General features: G+C 49.0%; 1 protein-coding gene across 1 annotated transcript in view; it reads left to right on the top strand.

Annotated features, from left to right (window-relative positions):
- Positions 1-18,032: 18,032 nt before the first annotated feature.
- Septin9 (septin 9) overlaps positions 18,033-18,750 on the top strand; it is a 167,755-nt gene continuing 167,037 nt past the window's right edge. The window contains exon 1 of the mRNA XM_076935407.1: positions 18,033-18,163. Within this exon, the coding sequence (XP_076791522.1) occupies positions 18,145-18,163 (19 nt within the window). The 5' untranslated portion in view covers positions 18,033-18,144. The remainder of the gene's footprint in view (positions 18,164-18,750) is intronic.

Below are 18,750 nucleotides of genomic sequence, written 5' to 3'. Positions count from 1 at the left end.
ACATCCTTTCCCTAAAGTCTCTCACTTTACTATGTGGAATGACTTGATATATGAAACCTTGAAATATTGTCTTCTTTTAATACTTTGGCTTTTTTCTTTTTATTATAAGGTCATTAAAAATAGAAAATCAGCATAAACTTCCAGAGTCCTGGAATGCGATGAGTTGGAAGGTTAATTTTAAAAAATGAAACCCCATCACACTGACCCAGATCTGAGCCCAGCTGCCTGTTCTTCCTGCCTGCCGTGTACAGGCAACCAATCGTAAATTACTATTCCCGCTTTAGAGCCAGCGGCAGGAAACTGTCCTTGCAAGATGAACTGTGCTGTCTTTCTTTGTTGGATGACTCTTCCTTAATTGAAGTTAATGGTTAATTGTTGATAAACCATTTTATCGAATTATAACATTAATGAAGAAAAATGCACAAATTGTTAGCCTGCAACGTGACCGGCACTCACACGCGGACACCCTCAAGTGGCCTCTTCCAGATCCCGGGTGGGGGTGGGGACTTTAGCTTCGTCCTGCAGCTAAGGAACTAAAGAGACCCTTTCCCTTGGTAGTGGCAGCGGAGAGGGGCGTGGCCGGTCCCAGGGTCTGCGCGGTGGCGATAGCGCCCAGCTCCCGAGGGAGGGGCTGCAACTGTGGAAGGTAGCCGGCTGGGGGCAGAAAGGAGTGTTTGGCATTTAGGTAGTAGGTTGGGCCCCACAAGGAAGGAGCTGGGAGGAGGGGATATGCGGAGTGGCTGAAGTGTCAGCTGCAGTTTGCAGCCCAGCAGCTGACTGCAGTATGGGGAAGATGGACAGATGTGTTACTTCCCCAGGCCTTGGGTCTTGAAAAAACGAAAAAGCCTGGAGCTTTCCGATGGACAGGAAGGACAGATAGCAGCTCACTATGTTACTCATTGCAGGCCTTGAAAGCCTAAATTCAAGCAATCCTCCTGCCTCAGTTTCCTGGCTAGCTAAGACAACTCATGCCTAGGGTCATACATTTGCATTTTGTCAGAAATATTTTCTGTTTTACCTTTGTTACACTGAGGGTAGAATCCAGTCGAGGCTTTCACACGTGCTAGGCCAGTGCCCTACACAAACTCAGGGGCTGGGGAGAGAGAGGGCTTGGCTGGTAAAGAGCTTGTTCCGTAAGCTCAACGACCGGAAGTTAATTTCTAAATCCATATTAAAGATCCAGGCAGAGGCCTGTGTGCACTTCTGATTCCTCCTGTGCCTGGGAGGGAGAGTCAGGAAGCCTGGGGTGTGCTTCCTAGCCTAACAGGAAAGTTTTAGGTCAATAAGAGACCCTGTCTTAAAATACAGTGGATAACAGTTCTGAGGAATGGCACCCTGGGTTGTCTCTGGCCTCCACATGTATTCAAATACACATGCATACATACTTGCACAAAACCAAGTAGATTAAGAGGCTGTAAAATGACTCAATGGTTAAGCACACTGGCTGTTCTAGTAGAGGTTCCAGGTTACATTCCCAGCACCCACATGGCCCTCCAAATACACCTTAACGGACGCACATCTCACACCACCACAGATTTATTTGTTTGGTTCTTTATGACAGGGTTTACTTATAGCCCAGGCTACCCTCAGACTCTCTATGTAGCCCTGACTGGTCTTGGACTCCTGACTCTCTAGCCTCTGCCTCTGGAGTGCTGAGATTATAGGTTGTGCACCACTATATCCCTGGCTAGTGGTTTTATGTTTGTGTGTTGTTGGTTTTTCCCCCTTCCCTTCTCTCACTCCGGCCCAAAGGTTTTTATTTAGTATATGTAAGTACACTGTAGCTGTCTTCAGACACCCCATAAGAGGTCATCAGATCTCATTACAGATGTTTGTAAGCCACCATGTGGTTGCTGGGATTTGAACTCAGGACCTCCGGAAGAGCAGTCAGTGCTCCTAACCAATGAGCCATCTCACCAGCCCCTCTATTTTGTTTTTAAAGTCAGATTTTCTCTGTGTAGCTCTGGCTGTCCTGGAACTAGCTCTGTAAACCAGAGCTGGCCAGAGTGCATGGAGATCCACCTGCCTCTGCCTTCTGAGTACTGGGATCTGAGTAATGGGATCAAACATACCTGGTTTGTCTTGTGTTCTTTAAGGACAGCCCCCCCCCCCCGCCCCCACACAGAGAGAGGAGAGAGAGAGAGAGGAGAGAGGACAGAATGAAGAAGATGTCTTCCGAACATCTTGAGTTTTACAAAAACAAAACAGACCTTGTCTGCACTGTGTTTATCTCACTTGCCTTGGGCAGGCCAGAACTTGACACTCAGAGGTCCTGGTCCTCACCATGTGCTGGGGATAATGACTAAGGAGAGGAAGTTAAGGATACCTTTCTACAAAGGTCACCCAAGCCTAGGGGTGCTGGCCTCAGGAGATTTTCAGGGTTATCAAGTCAAAATGTACCCTGCTTTGTAAAGCTCAAACTGTAGGCTATGTTTACATGTACATATGAATGTGTGTATATGCACACATTTAGTGTCGAGGGATGGATTTACACCAAAAAGTTGCTTGCCAGAAGTTCCCTGTCCAGCTAGGTGTGCTGGGGTGGATCCTACAGCCCCTCCAGGGGCACTCCCAGACTTTCGAAGGATTGGCGGGAGGTCCAGAGATAGTGCTCAAAGGTCGGAATGGCAGTAACCCTCAGCCACCTACAGCTGTGGCACTGAGGGTGGCAAGCCTGTTTTCCCAGCCTTCCTCTTTCAATGCTTGGCAGGTCCTGTATTTATTTATGTTTTGATAAAAACAAATGAGGATGTTCTCGATATGTAGATGACTGCTCTTGGGATAAGAGCAGACACCTGGCTCCTCTCTGTCAGGCTCGGAGGAGTGGGGAGCCCTGAGTGGGGCTGGGTTTCCAGCAGGTCGGCTTCCACAAGCCACATTTCTATCCATCATTAACACTGCTGTTTGTGGGCTGAGAGACAAGCCTGGGATGCCAGCTAGGGAGATTGTAACCACCAAATAACTCACGTGTTATCCTGGGCACCACAGCTCTGAGGTGAGTTTAGCTATCCTCAGGGAGAAATGGGGAAGCTGAGGCCCAGGGTGGCGAGGGGTCATGTCAAAGCTTGATTCAGGGCAGAACTGTGATTTGGTCAAAGGCTCAACATACTGGGGCTCCACCCAGGATATGCTCCAGGTTTCAAATCAGACACACTCTGGTTAACCCGAATAAAACGTTTTTGTGTTTTTGAGACAAGGTCTCACTATGTGGCTGTCCTAGAACTCACTGAGATCTGCCTGTCTCTGCCTCCTGAGTGCTGGGATTAAAGACAGGTGGCACCAAGACTGACAAGTTTTTATTTTATAAGGCTCACCAGGAGACACCGACCACAGGCTGCGTTAGCTCCACTTTACTCAGGCTACTGAAGAGTAAGGCCTGGGGCAAGAGAAGCCCAGAGGGAGGCTGAGCTGGTGGGGGGGGGGGGTGGCGCAGGAAGAGAGGAGGAGAGGGTTAGGAGGAGGGGGAGGGGTATGGAAGAGGGAGAGGAAGCGGGATGACAATGCCAGAAGAAAAGGTAGCTAATAACTGCAACAAAATTGCAAGGTGGAAATGTCCGAGGAACTCTCACCGTGCCACCTGCTCTGCCGGTAAGGGGTGCTGAGCTGAAGTCTGTTGTAGAGCTCTGTCCTCTAGAAAAAATGTGACCATCTCCATCTTGAGTCATAGCAGCTGCCATATCCGTCCCCGCCCTTCACAGGATAGAACCTAGAACATTCCCTCACAGAGGTGAGGGAGGGTCGTGTAAGACTTTCATCTGAGATCCCAGCCACTCATCCCTCCTGTCCTCCTCCCACCATTGCTGGGAGTGCTGCCCAGGCACATGTTGTCCTGAGGATGCTGGAGTGCAAAGGAGGACAAAGGTTGACTTTCCTGAGGTGCCACTCATGCCTGGATGGGCCGGCTTTTGGGTGATACAGCTCCTGAAAAACAAGCCTAGAGAGAATGACAGTTAAAAATGAGAGGAAAGGCTGGGGAGGTGGCTTAGTCAGTACAGTGCTTGCTTTACAGATCCATGGTGGTTTGTGTATGCTTGGCCTAGGGAGTGGCACTATTAGGAGATGTGGCCTTGTTGGAATAGATGTGTCACTTGGGAATGGGCTTTAATACCCTCACCCTCGCTGTCTGGAAGCCAGTCTTCTTCCTAGCAGCCTTCAGATGAAGATGGAGAACTCTCAGCTCCTCCTGCACCATGCCTGCCTGGATGCTGCCATGTTCCTGTCTTGATGGTATTGGACTAAACCTGTAAGCCAGCTGCAAGTAAATGTTGTTATAAGTGTTGCCTTGGTCATGGTGTCTGTTCACAATAGTAAAACCCTAAATAAGGACTGGGGTATTGCTGTGTTAGGCCTGACCATGCTTTTGTTTGGAAGAATGTGGACTTTAGGACTTTGGATTTGGAAAGCAGTGGAATGTTTAAGTAGAGCCTAGTGGGCCATCCTAGTAGGAATATGGAAGACTTTGTTACTGAGAGTGATTTGAACTGTGCTGACCTGGCCAAAGAGGTTTCAGTGGAGAAATGCAGTATGTGGCCTAGAGACTTGTAACTGCCTTTTGCCCTTGCCTGAAGAGTCTAGCTGAGGCTAAGGTAAAGAGATTTATATTAATCGCATTGACAAAGGAAATCTCAAAAAAGCCCAGCAGAGACTTTGTTCTCTGGTTAAATCTCATGAAGAGCCTTTTGAACAAGCATAGCAAGCTTAAAAGGAAAAAAAAAATATAAAATATATGGTTCAAGTATTAAAGGGGCACCAGGAAGTGAAATGGAGCTGAATCCTGTGTTCAAGGATATTAAACTGAATTAAGGGAGTGGTGACCTTGTAGCAAGATCCTACCCAGCTAAATTTAGGTCCAGGTGTGGTAGTACAAGCCTTTAATCCCAGGAGGCAAAGGCAAGCAGATCTCTTGAGTCAGCCTAGGACAGAGCAGGTTCTAGGTGAAGAAAAGCTTAAATCCAGGTGTGGGAGTATACTCCTTTAATCCCAGCATTCAGGAGACAGAGCCATGCAGATCTCTGAGTTCAAGGTCAGTCTACAGAGCAAGTTCCAGGTCAGCCAAGCTTAGGCAATGAGGGAGTTGGAAAACAGAAAGCTGGTAATAGAATGAGTGGCAGGGGGAGGGGCTTGTTCTAACCCCAGCAAGCAGCAGCTTTGGCCATGTGGTTCTGGCTTTAGAGTCAAGAATAGAAGGGACTACTGGGACAGTTGATGCTGGTGAGCTGGAGCTAAGAAATCAGTGGTGATTAAGAAGAGACCAGCATCACTTTTTTTCACTGAGGTGAAATCTTCAGGAAGTGTTTTCACAAAGAAGCTGTGTTCCAGAGATAGCCAAGGTTGTACCTTGTGCTGCAGCTGGACTTGGTAATATGTAAGAGTCACCCAGGTGGTACTGGTTTTGAAGGCATGAAGGGATCATGGAGAGCAGCTGAGGCTTGGCACTGTGAGAGGCCATGGGAGGCCATTGGCGAAGGTGCAGCCTCAGTTGCAGTTGACAGCCTAGGACTGAAGGGGCCATGCAAAGAAGCTGAGGCTTGGCACCACGAAGAGGGCCTATGAGAAGCTATTGGTGATGCCTCGTTGCAGTTGAAGACCCCAGTGTATTGGAGATGCCAGTTCCATGGGATGATCACCAAGGACAGCAGCAGCAGTGGAATGGATCAACCTGAGCTTAGAGTGCTATAGAGGACAGAGCTGGAGATGTGACCCAAGGCCTTTGGAGGAGCCCAGAAGATCATGTGTGGATCCCAGTCATTGGAACGGAACAAGAAGCTATATCACTGAAGTAGTGTTGGGGAGCCCAATATGTTGAGATGACAGAGCTGTGGCTATCTACTGAAGAAAGCTGCTGACCCTAACATGGGGTAGAACCAGCCCAGGAGAAAGAACTTTGTTACAGTCAACAAAGATGAAAAAGGAGTTGGAGATTTGAAGACCCCTTTGACATCAGACATGGAGACGAAGAGTTTGGAGTTTGTCTGGCTGGTTTCTTCTCTTGCTTTGGGGATTACAGTTAAGTGATTGGATGAATCTCAGCAGAGACTTTGAACTTTGGACATTTAGCACTGTTGAGACTGCTGTAGACTATGGGGACTTTTGAAGTTGGACTAAATGTATTTTTTATTATGCTGTGGCTAGATATGGCCCCAGAAACTCATATATTTGAACAGGCCTATGGGGGCCAGGGAGTGGAACGTGGTATCTGTCCACAGCAGTAAAACCCTAACTAAGCCGGGCGGTGGTGGCCCACGCCTTTAATCCCAGCACTTGGGAGGCAGAGGCAGGTGGATTTCTGAGTTCGAGGCCAGCCTGGTCTACAGAGTGAGTTTCAGGACAGCCGGGGCTACACAGAGAAACCCTGTCTGGAAAAAAAAACAAAAACAAAAAAACCCTAACTAAGACAGGATCCCCAGCAGCCATGGAAGAAGCTGGGTGTGGTTGTGGGTGCCTGCCATCCTAGTGGCGAGAAGCAGTAAAAGAACCCCTGGGGTTCAGCTTTTCTCACTGAGTGGGAGAGTTCAGGGTTTAAGGAGAAAGCCTGGGCCAGGTAAGAAGGTGGAGGGCTGCTGACATGGTTCAGTGGGTAAAGGGGCTTTCAGCTAAGCCTGGCCACTTGAGTTTAATCCCTGGGACCCGTATGGTGGAAGAAGAAAAGTGATTTCCTCTTTCATAATGGTGGCAGCATGTAGGGCAGTGGGCTGTGAGAAGCAGCTGGGTGTTTGGTTGATCATGAGTTTCAAACCCAGGAACCTTTATCAGACGGCAGGAGTTCAGCTCTGCTCCCAGGCCCTGGTTCTTTTCACTTAGCTTCAGTCCTCTAACAACCCCTCCCACAGAGAGGCTTATGACCATCAATCACGAGGAACGGTACCTCAGGCTCTTCTGAATGCAGATGAGGTATCTCCAAGCTCTCAGGTCAAGCCAATAGACATTATCTGCTGTCAGACCCTAACCCACCCCAAAACTTATATAAGGGCTCTATTTAGGGGAAGTAAAGGCGCGTGCTCAAGAATCATCCTGGTGTCCGAGAGTTTTTGTCACAAGAGCTGTAACACTTGGGAAGAGCTTTGCTCTCCCAGAACCTGCCTGGGACACCAAGCTGCCTCCTTGCCAGCTAGCCGGCTCCTTATGGCCCAGCCTGGGCCTGGACCGGTTCAGCGCGGAGAGACAGGGGCAACACCTGGGAGAGACCGGTCAGCGACAGGGCCCAGAGGCAGCGGCAGGGGCAGGCAATTTCCTCTCCTGCTGGCACTCTGTGTCCTTTGGCCTCTACCTCCCACATCAGGCTGGGACGGAGACCTACCTACAGACAGCAGAGACACAGGCTGGAGGCAGCGTGGAGACAGCGAGCCCTCCCTGCTCTCACCCTGTCCCCAGTAGGGAGATCGTTGTGGGACACCCTCCAGAAATAGGAACCCACAGCAGCACATGTATACATGGGGACACACAGACACACCTATACAGACACACTCAGAGACACACACACACTATGTCAAATATAATAGTAAAAAAATAAGGTGAATAGAGATAGGTTGAGGTTGACCTCTGACCTCTACAGGCACAGGAACAGAGCTACGCATGTGTGCAGACACATGCACTTACATAGACACACACATGCACACACACAAGCATGCAGACACATGCACACACACAGACACATATGCACACACGTACTCACACACACAGACACACACGTGTGCATACAAACATGCACACACACGCACACACAGTCTTGAAAGGCTGATTAGGATGACTCGTACCTGTAATCCCAGTCTTCAGAAGGCTGAGGCAGGAGGATTGCCACGAGTGAATTCCAGAGCATTACAGGAGTACAGACGGAAACACTGCCTCAACCTCCCCTGCTCAAAAACCCCAAAAATAAGCCGAAAAAGAGCACCGCAAGTGTGGAGTTTCCACTGACTTCTCTTGGGTCCTAGCTTCTCTCCAGGGAGGTGCTGGTGAAGGGTCAGCATGGAAGGCAGATGGTATCCTTTCTCATGTCCTGCAGTGACACCTCACCCTTGACCTTCCTCCGGGGAGGAAAGACCCAGGAGGGACAGAGGCAAGGGCAGCAGGAAATTAGCAGGATCAGAGGTGACTGGGCCATGGGTCAGAGGAATCTCCATCTGCAGGATGTAGGGGGTGTCTTACCAGCTTTGAAGGTTTCAGCCAATGAACTGTCTTGCCCCAGCTCACTGAGGGACCCCCAGGCAAGCAGGGTGAGCAGCTAAGCCAGAAACATAGACGTGTTTGTGTCTTTCCACAATACTGTACTTTACTGCACAACAATAAATTTACAAGGTCATTTTCAGTGGCTCCAGCTTACTAGATAGTTCTGATTCCCCTTGATAGGTGGCCCTTGGCAATCACACATTTGTCTATTTCTATCTTAATTACTAATATTAACTCTCAGTTCGCACACTGGTTTTGCACCATAATATTTATGTCACAGAACGGCTAAGTGACGTAGGAGGATGCTGAGTTCAGAGGCCATCTTTTTTTTTTTTTTTTTTTTTGTTTTGTTTTGTTTTGTTTTTCGAGACAGGGTTTCTCTGTGTAGCCCTGGCTGTCCTGGAACTCACTCTGTAGACCAGGCTGGCCTCGAACTCAGAAATCCACCTGCCTCTGCCTCCCAAGTGCTGGGATTAAAGGCGTGCGCCACCACCACCCGGCCAGAGGCCATCTTGAAGTCAGAGCAGATAGGGAAAGGCTGAGGGACCAGCTGTTCAGGTACAGCTGTCAGATGGAGGGCTGGGGACAGTTTGAAGTGGGCTGAGTGTCATGGGCAGGGGACCCTGTGTTCTAGATGTAACACAGGGACAGAGGCAGGAGTCGTTCTACATGGCAACTTCCTGGGGCAGGCTTACCTGCCACACTTTGGTTTTCGAGTACCCTTTCTTTTACAGTCCCAGGTGACAGGGTTCCATCTGGTGTGATTGACAGGTTCCTATGTCTTGCATTTCCGAGGCAGTTGGATTGGTTCCCAGGTATCATTATTTATTGGCATAACTTATCGTTCACTTAGTTCCTCCTGGTATGCAGGCCTATGGCAGGTGGCTATTTGTGTGAATGGGATTATGGACTCATTCTTTCTTGACATTTAGACTCAAAATAGAGACAACTCAGGTCCAGGCTGTTGAGGCCTTTACTCTACCTCAACGCTTTTGCTTCAACACTTTTGGGGCTAAGTGCTCTGGTCAAGAGAGAGTGTGGCTCTTGGGGCAGGAGACTCGAAGAATGGAGACAAGACAGGGTGTGATTCAGTCTCTTCTATTTTCTCAAGTCTCCCTCAAGTCTCCCCTATTGAAGGGAATTCTGAGGTATTTATATACACAAACAGGAGAACACAGGTGAAAACACTTTACCACGTGCACCATACAGCTGAGGTCACTAAACAGCAAAACAAGCTATGTGGGATAAACAATATATTTATCAGAGTGTGCTTCAGCTGTTATAGGCTTTTGACAACCAAGTCTTTCATCAGGGTATATGGTTCCAGATGGCTGCAAAGTTGATCTAGCCGCTTTCTACTAAAGTCGGCTCCCAACAGGTCCCCCTTTTTAAATTTTTTTTTCAAAAGGGAAGGCTGGGAAAACTTACGGAAACCGTGCCTGTCCTAGGTTGGAACAAAGGACCCCAGCCTCACTTAAGATGGTGAGGCCTCCCTTATTTTAGGGGCAAGGGTCTCGATATGCTCTCTTACCCGTCATTGGCTAACCGGCTTAGCACGTAAGTTAGGGGTTAATCCTCATCAGTCTTGATGACAGAGGTTTCAGAGTCCCCTACTTCCAGCCTGTAATAGCGGACCTGTATGGGTTTCATTTGTTATCTGTTGCCGAACCAAAGCCATCAGTTTGAACAGCATGAACCCGAGAGACAAGAGACTTAATATCTAAACCGTTGATATAAAAGCAACACTCTTTAAGGCAACACACAACTTCCCCTGTTGGAGAAGTGAAAGGTCTAAGCCTTGTACCCACAAATTTATACCAATGAAATCCTTGAATTTTGCATCAGCTTAGTAACAATTATACAGATTTAGACAGCCTAATATTAACCACCTCAGTCCCCAAGTCCAAGGAATTGGGGCGCCGACTCTTCATTAACTTCAAGCTGAACATGGGCGTTGACTTTTAGAAGAGGAATGAGGGGAAGGGTAAATTGATAAGCATCTGAAGTCTGTCTTAACTGCATCCAGCTGGAAGTCCAGGGCATCAGTGAACATGCAGGTGATAAGAAGATTCATTCACCAAGGCTGTGTATTCTGTAATATACAAATCTCAAAACAAGTTTTAGTATCAAGATAATTATTTTGTTTCTCTGAAATCTAGTGTTCTGGAGGCCTACCTCTGTCATGTCTGATCCATATAATTCTGGAAGACATAACTACTACCTTAATGACCTCATCAGAAAACTCATAGAAAAACCTTTTTTTCCAAATTAGCCTTTCCTTAAGCCAGTAACCAGAAAAACCTTTACATTGATTTTTTTTTTTTTTTTGTGTGTGTGTGTGTGTGTGTAAGTACACTGTAGCTGTCTTCAGACACCCATATGAGGGCATCAGATCTCATTATGGATGGTTGTGAGCCACCATGTGGTTGCTGGGATTTGAACTCATGACCTCTGGAAGAGCAGTCAGTGCTCTTAACCACTGAGCCATCTCACCAGCCCTACATTGAGTTTTTATCCAGAAAAATATAACTATATAACTCAGAATCACACCCATTTTGAAAGTTAAATCAATTAACATTGTCATTCTGCTTAGCTCTCTGTCTAGAGCAGCCTTCTATTTATTCCTCGTGTCTTTAAAGCCTTTTTCATCTGTTTTTACTCACTTATTTCTTGCCCCATTTTCGTTACTATAACCTTTATTTATCTGTTTGGCTCTCTTGACTCAGAGCAGCCTGCAATTTACTCCTTGCATCTTTATTACTCCTTGCATCTTTAAAACTTTTTTCCTCTGTTTCTGCTTATTTTTTTTCTTGCCCTGTTTTTGTTACTATACAATCACCTTTGTTTCACTTCCGAATTCAGCCAGCTCTGTCAGTCGACTGGTTCTCCAGCGCAGGGTGTCTTCCACTGTATCTCGCTTACTGGAGTCCCTGTTCGGAAAGCACTAATGTTGAGGCCTTTACTCTACCTCAACGCTTTTGCTTCAACACTTTTGGGGCTAAGTGCTCTGGTCAAGAGAGAGTGTGGCTCTTGGGGCAGGAGACGCGAAGAATGGAGACAAGACAGGGTGTGATTCAGTCTCTTCTATTTTCTCAAGCCTCCCTTATTGAAGGGAATTCTGAGGTATTTATATATACAAGCAGGAGAACACAGGTGAAAACACTTTACCACGTGCACCATACAGCTGGGGTCACTAAACAGCAAAACAAGCTATGTGGGATAAACAATATATTTATCAGAGTGTGCTTCAGCTGTTATAGGCTTTTGACAACCAAGTCTTTCATCAGGGTATATGGTTCCAGATGGCTGCAAAGTTGATCTAGCCGCTTTCTACTAAAGTCGGCTCCCAACACAGGCTGTTGCAAGTCATTCAAGAATGGACCCAGCCTGCAGTATATACTCAATAAAGTGCAGAGGACACCAGAGCAAGGACCCCCTCCGCTTTGTGCAGCCCCTCAAAGTATGTCCCATAGCACCTTCCAGGGGCCCCGAGATAAAAAGGTTCTGAAGTCAAAAGGCAGGTACAGCAGTGCACGCCTGTAATCCCAGCACTTCCGAAGCAGAAAGAGCTTGAGTTGAAGGTGGTCTTAGGCTTCATAGCAAAACCCTGTCTCAACAAAACCCAAAGCAGCAATAAAGAAATCAACTCAAGACAGAATATGCACATGGGGGAAGTTCTCCATCTGAGGGGCTGGGCGATGGTTCTGTGGCTGAAGTGCTTGCCATTCAAACAGGAGGACTACAGTGTGTATGCTCAGAACTCACATTGCACCAGGCGGGTGTGGTGCACACACACACACACACTATAAATATATATTATAGTTATTATCATACATACGTAATATATAATTATAATATATGTAATAAAATTTTTAGTAGCTGAAGGCCCAGTTCTCCAGCCTTCCTGGGCTCCAGCGTGTCCAGTGGTCTCCAGATCATGACATGCATAAGAAGGAACCTAGCAGGGTTAGGAGGCGGAGCTGGGCATGGTGTTGCCTTTAACCCCAGAAATTGGCAGGAAGAAGCAGAAGGAATCTGTGAATCCCAGGCCAGCCAGGGTTAAAATGACATGCTATCTCAAAAAAGAAAAAGGAAAGAAAAAAGAGAAAGAGAAAGAAAAGACAGCCCTGCTCCTTGTTCCCTCTGCCACAGGCCCTTTGCACTGGCTGACAGCACTCATTTGTTTCTCCCTGGCTTTCAAGAAGGCTCTGTTCTCTGAGCTCGCTCAGACCTCAGGACCTGGTTAGTTCTGTCTGCATACCTTCCTGCATATTCTTCCTTTTTAAAAAAATTTTTTTTTGTTTGTTTTCTTTCTCTTTTCCTTCTTTCCTTTCTTTCTTTCTTTTTTTTTTTTTAAATTTATTTATCTTTTTGAGTTAGGGTTTTAGAGATTTACAGATAAGCAAACCGGAGGCCATTGATCTCTCAGATCTGATCTATAAGGACTAAAAGATATTTTAGCTCAAGGGACAATTACACCAGGTAGAAGCTCAGATCTATAGACAGGATTAGAACACTGGAAATGCTCTAAGTGGATGTGCAAATGTAAGGGATGTGCTTTTTGTTGTTTTGAGACAGGGTTTCTCTGTGTAGCCCTGGCTGTCCTAGAACTCACTCTGTAGACCAGGCTGGCCTTGAACTCAGATATCTGCCCACCTCTGCCTCTGGGATCAAAGGTGTCCACCTCCACTGTGCTCCTGCACATTCTTAACCTCCCCCAAAGCCGTTCAACTGGTCTTAAACAACTGATCACTGCCCAGCTTTCTTACCAAAGCAAAAGCTGTCTCCGGGACCCATGTGGGATACTACATGGACATATTCAAAAGATCAATTTTGAACCAGCTACTGGAAAAAAATAATTACTGAGAGAGAAACACATGAGCATTTTAAAGTTCTTGCTATTTTTCCAGAGTGCCTTCCAGGAAGGCAATGTCAGAAGACACACCCACCGGGCTTCCTGGGCTGTCTGTGTACATTTGTTACTGTAAATTTCACACTTCAGCGAAGGCCTCAGTCGCCTGACCCTGCAACAGCGGGAGTCAGAGCAGAATCAGCAGCAAAGGCGCTGAGTCAAGCTGGCCGGAGGTGCCAGCTTAGTCTTACTACGAGGAGACTGTGCCCCAAGGGGAACCACTCAGCGGAGAGCTGGCATGGGGAGGTCTTCAAAGGAGAACAGAGGCAGAAAGAGGCTTTGGGGTTCAGATGATTACATGAGAGAGGGGCTGCTGGAGACCGAAGTGCTGCTCAACCCCTCACCCCCACCCCCAGACCAAAGTAATCAGATGGTAAGAGACTGTCCATCTCCTGGTGGCTGACTCCTTTCCTTGGGGACACTGAAGGCCCAATTTGCTGTACCAGGATATTCCTCTCTAGAAGGCCTAACCCATTCAGTAAAGTGCTTGCATCCGACTGACTAAAAACAGGCTCTGGGATCTTTGAACTTGGTGGCAGATCTATCTCCTATCAACGCCGACTGTGACCAGCTCCCAGCTGCAGAAAGAAAGTTGGAGAGAACCTGAAGAAACAGGCTTGGGCCCTGACTCCAGACACGGAGGGGTTGCATGTGAGCAGCTTCAAACCACGGTCTTCGGTCTTCGTAGTACTGCACTTCCCACGCACGGGCCTTGGGCCGTAGCCTCCTCTGGGTGGGAACTCCTCGGGAGGCTATTCTTGCTGGTGGCCCATGCTCTGAGGCCCAAGACAACAAGGCAGGGGCTGCGGATCCGGATCCGCTCTAACCTAGTCTGAGAAGTGGCTTTCCCACTCATACTGAAGCCTACACAGAAGGGAAGGACCTAGACCCCGGTGGGGGGTGGGGTGGGGGTGGGGGGGTTGGGGGTTGGGAGGGTGGAGGGTGGGGGGTGGGGGGTGGGAGACGGGTTAAGGTGACCGCAAAGCATGTTGGGTACTCTGTGGCCAGTTTTGGAGTTATGCTCTGATGAAAACTTTATTCTCTCCGCAGAGGACAAAAAGAGTGTAGGCCAGAAGTTGGGGAGGGGTCCAAGAGTGGGAGGGTCTTCCGGGGACCTGCTCATCAGGCATTCTCACCCTTTGGCTCCAGTCCTGAGTCATGCTTCCCTCTTCACCTAAGCACTGAGCCAGCCACTGTCAGGTCCCAGAGTAGGCAGTGTCCATACTCCCCGGGGGTGAAAGGCCCTTTCACTGCCTTCTGGCACCTACCAACCTATGTAGGGCACCGACCCAACTCCTTTCAAAGAGAAGGTGTTTCCAGTGTGTGTGCTGAAAACCCACCCTGCCAGACAAACACACCCACAAAACGGTTTTTAAAAACTAATAAAACTTTTATTTAGAAGCAATTTCAGGCCTCCCGAAGAGTCACCCAGCACACACAGAGAAATCTCAGGGCTGCCCTGAGTAAGGGCTTCTGCTTCACGCGCACAGCGCACAGCGGTCTTCCGTGAGCACCGCGAGCTGGCTGCTCTGGATGACGACTGAGCTCACGCTCTACTTTGGGATCCATCTTGGTGTTTTATATGTTAAGAGTTTTACCAGTGAGCAACAAATAGCATGTGTCTATTATGTTGAAACCACCTAGAAGAATATAAATGTCCCTCCCTTCCACTCCTGGCTTCACCCCCACCCCCACGCCGCGCCATCCCTGGACATCACCAAACCTTTTGAGACACCCTTTGTACCAGGAGACTGCTGGGGACTTCCTCAAGACCTACAAGGTGTAATTGAGATGACTCAGGAATCCTGTGGCTGTTTGAAGGGTTCACGAGGCACCTTGAAGTTTTTCCTGAGTTATTTTATTGTCTCCTCCTCCTCCTCCTCTTCCCCTTCTTCCTCCTTCCTCTCCCTCTTCCTCCTCCTCTTCTTGAGGAAGTCTCTTGTAGTGCTGGCTTGCAGTTACTGCTCCTCAACTCCAGAGTGCTGAGATAGGAGGCCTGCATCACCACACCAGCTGGTTTTGTGTTAGATTTATTTATTTTGTGTGTTCGTGTGTGTGCGCGCACACACACCACCTGAGTATCGCTGTATTCCAAGTCCAGAGACGGCCTCGGATCCCCTCAGGTTGGAAGAGGCAGCTGAGACCTTTGGCACTCTGTCTGGAAAGCTCCTCAGCCAACCATAAACTATTAAGGTGATGGTGATGTCTGGGAATCTCACACCCAGAGCTGAGCCACCAGCAAAAGGCTGGTCTAAGTTATGCATCCAGAGGATGTCAAGGCCCAAGGCAGACCTGCAAAGCCACCACTGAAGGCAACGGTGTGGCTAGGCTTTCTGCCACCACTGAGGAAGTGACCTCCAGCGCCCAAGAGTGTTTCTCTCCGCTTGCACTAACTGCCTCCAAGCCCAGCAGCTTTTTAACGCCACATGCTGTTTTATTCAGAGGCACACAGACAATTTTCTTTTTTCTTTTTCTTCCTTCCTTTCTTGTTTATTTGAGACAGGCTTTCTCTGTGTAGTCCTGACTGTCCTGAAACTCACTCTGTAGACCAGGCTAGCCTCGAACTCTTAGAAATCTGCCTGCCTCTGCCTCAGAGTGTTTGTCCCCCCCTCCCCATTCTTAGTATTTCTTACTAATCATGAGCTCAGCCTGGCAAGATGTGGGAAGTGTCATAACCCTCATTCATCACAGCAAACCCTGGCTTGTGAGGAAAGCAGGCGAGGGGTCATAAACCACTGAGCAGGCAGGGGAAGTGAATGTTGAGAGGACATTTTAAAAGATGGATGGCCTAGGAGTCTGTTTAGTGAAGGAGTATAGTGGTCTTGGGCTGTCACCATTGGCGACCTTAGCTATCCTGTGCTCGCCCAGGCAGTGAATATGTTCCATGTCCATTTGAAAAATTCAAAATGAGAGCCAGGTGGTGGTGGTGCAGGACTTCAATCCCAGCACTTGGGAGGCAGATGCAGGAGGATCTCTAAGTCTGAGGCCAGCCTGGTCTACAAGAGTGAATTCCAGGACAGCCAGGGCTATACAGAGAAATCCTGTTTGGAAAAATCACAAAAGAAAAGGGAAAACAAGCAAACAAACAAAATGAGATGCTTATTTAATTTTTACTGTCTGCAAACTCCTCACACATCCCTGTGTAGGAACCTCCTGCCCCTCCCATCTATCTGTTCAGCCTCCTGGAACTCAGTAGGTTCTCTGGGAGATTTTCACAGGAACACGTAGGGATCAGAGGTAAGGAGGCATTGGTGTGGCTGTCCGTGCCCTCCCACTCCCTTTAGCTTGTGGAGACTTAGGATCTCAGATGAGGGAGGGAACAGGCATCTTGGAGCCACTTGTGTTGCTCTTCTCTCTCTGTCTCTCTGTCTCTCTCTCTCTCTCTGTCTCTCTGTCTCTCTGTCTCTCTGTCTGTCTGTCTCTCTCTCTCTCTCTCTCTGTGTGTGTGTGTGTGTGTGTGTGTGTGCACAATGCAGATTAGTGGAGAAAGGGAACCAGGTGAGAAAAGCCCCACTGGGCACACTCTCATTTCCCACAAGTGGCAATACTTGCATTCTCTGCAAAAGGAAAGGGAAAAGGGAAGGGGATTTTGGGGTGGCGTAACTCCTCTGCCAGTCTTCTGTGGGTTTTTCAGAGCTCTGTGCCAAGGCAGCTCTGCCCCTACCTGGACCTGCCTGTGCTTCCTCCCCAGCCCTGTGAGTTGGTGAGGCAGTAGTGCCCGCAGGCTCCACCACACCCTGCCCACTGCCTGGAACCCGCACCTCCCAGCACCTAAGCTACCTGGCACATTCACCTTCTCCAAAGCCTTGTTTGCCTTGCTTTGGCATAACCTCAATAGATGGCTTTCAGCACCCACTGGACAGAATTAATCACTTTCTCCTCTACGTAAGCATGCACACACGCACACACACACAGACTCACACACAACCAAAACAAAGAACATTTTATTATAAAAAGACTTTTCCTTTCTTTCTTTCTTTCTTTCTTTCTTTCTTTCTTTCTTTCTTTTGTTCACATCTATTAATTGTGAGCATGTATGTGTGTTGGGGGAGGGGTACATGCCACAGCTCAGATGTGATGTGGAGGTCAGAGGACAATCTGTGGGAGTTGGCTTCTCCACTTTGTGAGTCCCTGAGATTCACACGTGTGTGCTGATACCAGTGGAAGTCCTTGTCCTAAGTAGCAAGTGCTCTTAGCCACCGACCCATCTCTCAACCATAACCTCTACCCTCCCTACCCCCTTATCTTTTTGGTTTGTCGAGACAGGGTTTCTCTGTGTAGCTCTGGTTGTCCTGGAACTCACTCTGTAGACCAGCCTGGCCTCAAAATCCGCCTGCTTCTGCTAGGATAAAAGGCGAGCTGTGCATCCGGCCGTCTATCACATCCCCGCCTTTTTTTTCTTTAAAGACTGGATCTTGCGAGTATCACTGTATAACACTGTATAACGCAGGCTGGCATTAAACTCATAGTGAGCCTCCTGTCTCAGCCTTCCAAGTGCTGAGATTACACGCGTGCACTTTTAAGAATTTAAAGAGTTCTGCGGCTGCAGGGATCCAGATTCCCCTTCTCCGGCTGTTACAGGGAGACACGGAGCCAGGCACAAGCATAGAGAGTGGTCTCTTCTTGAATGTAAAGTGCGGCAGAAATAATGACCAGCCCCAAGGCGGCCACCTTCCCGAAGAGGACACGGAGGCCCAAGCCCATCGGGGCAGCCGGCATGGCACCCGTGGATAGTGCTCAGCCAGGGTCCGTAAGCCAGTGTCCTGGCATTCCGCGACTGTTCCGTAGGTGGCCCGAGGGCCGCTCGGGTTGTCTCCTCCACCTCCAGCTCCCTCCTCGCCCTGGGAAAGTGACTTACTTTCGGCTTCAGGGGGGCTGTAGGGGGTGGCATGGGACGCACCTGCGTGGGGGCGCGGGGCGGGGCGAGGCGCGCACCTCGACGGGGCGGGGCGGCCGTGCTCCCGCCTTCCTCCCGCCCTCCGGCAACCCGGATTAGCCACCTGGGAGCCCGCGCCCCAGCGGCCTCGCCGCCACACTTTCCTGGGAACGGCGGCCACGGCGGCACCATGAAGAAGTCCTACACAGGTGGGCGCCGCGCCCGGCGTGGGGAGGGTCGGCGACGGGGACCTGCGCGAATCACCCGAGAGCTAGTGGCCGGAGTGGGCGAGGCCACCAGGGAACCAAGTGGGTTCGGTAGCCCAGACCTCGCCGGACATTGTACCCCCAGGACAGTCTAGAGTCCCCTTCACAGATGGGGATCGTAGGGACGCTCCACATCGGGGCTCTGCCGTCCCCCGTACTTGGCTTTCCCTATGCTCAGACCTGGGTCCCCAGGGCCTGGAGGAGGAGGATATTCAAGACTCTTGTCCTTGACGCGGTAGTTTCTCTTGATCTTGACTTAGGGTCCCCTTTCCCTGTCCCCCGCAGACCTAGCCCACTCTGGAGTGTGAGGGCTGCTCTGAAGGCATCCTTCTTGCCCCGTCGGTGGAATGTTTGACTTACAGGTGGTGTTTGACGTGCCTGGCTGCAGTCTGTGTGGGTGGGGTCGGGTGGAGGGGTCTTTGCCTTAATCTGAGTGTCTGGTGGACCAGGCCCCGGCATTTTTTTTTTTTTTTTTTTTTTTTTTTTTTGCGGGGGCGGTATCTCCAGTTAGTCATTTGTTCCGTGGGGCA

The sequence above is a fragment of the Arvicanthis niloticus genome, chromosome 6, assembly GCF_011762505.2.
Source record: "Arvicanthis niloticus isolate mArvNil1 chromosome 6, mArvNil1.pat.X, whole genome shotgun sequence".
Taxonomy (NCBI): Eukaryota; Metazoa; Chordata; class Mammalia; order Rodentia; family Muridae; genus Arvicanthis; species Arvicanthis niloticus.
This window is presented reverse-complemented; position numbering and strand designations above follow the sequence as displayed.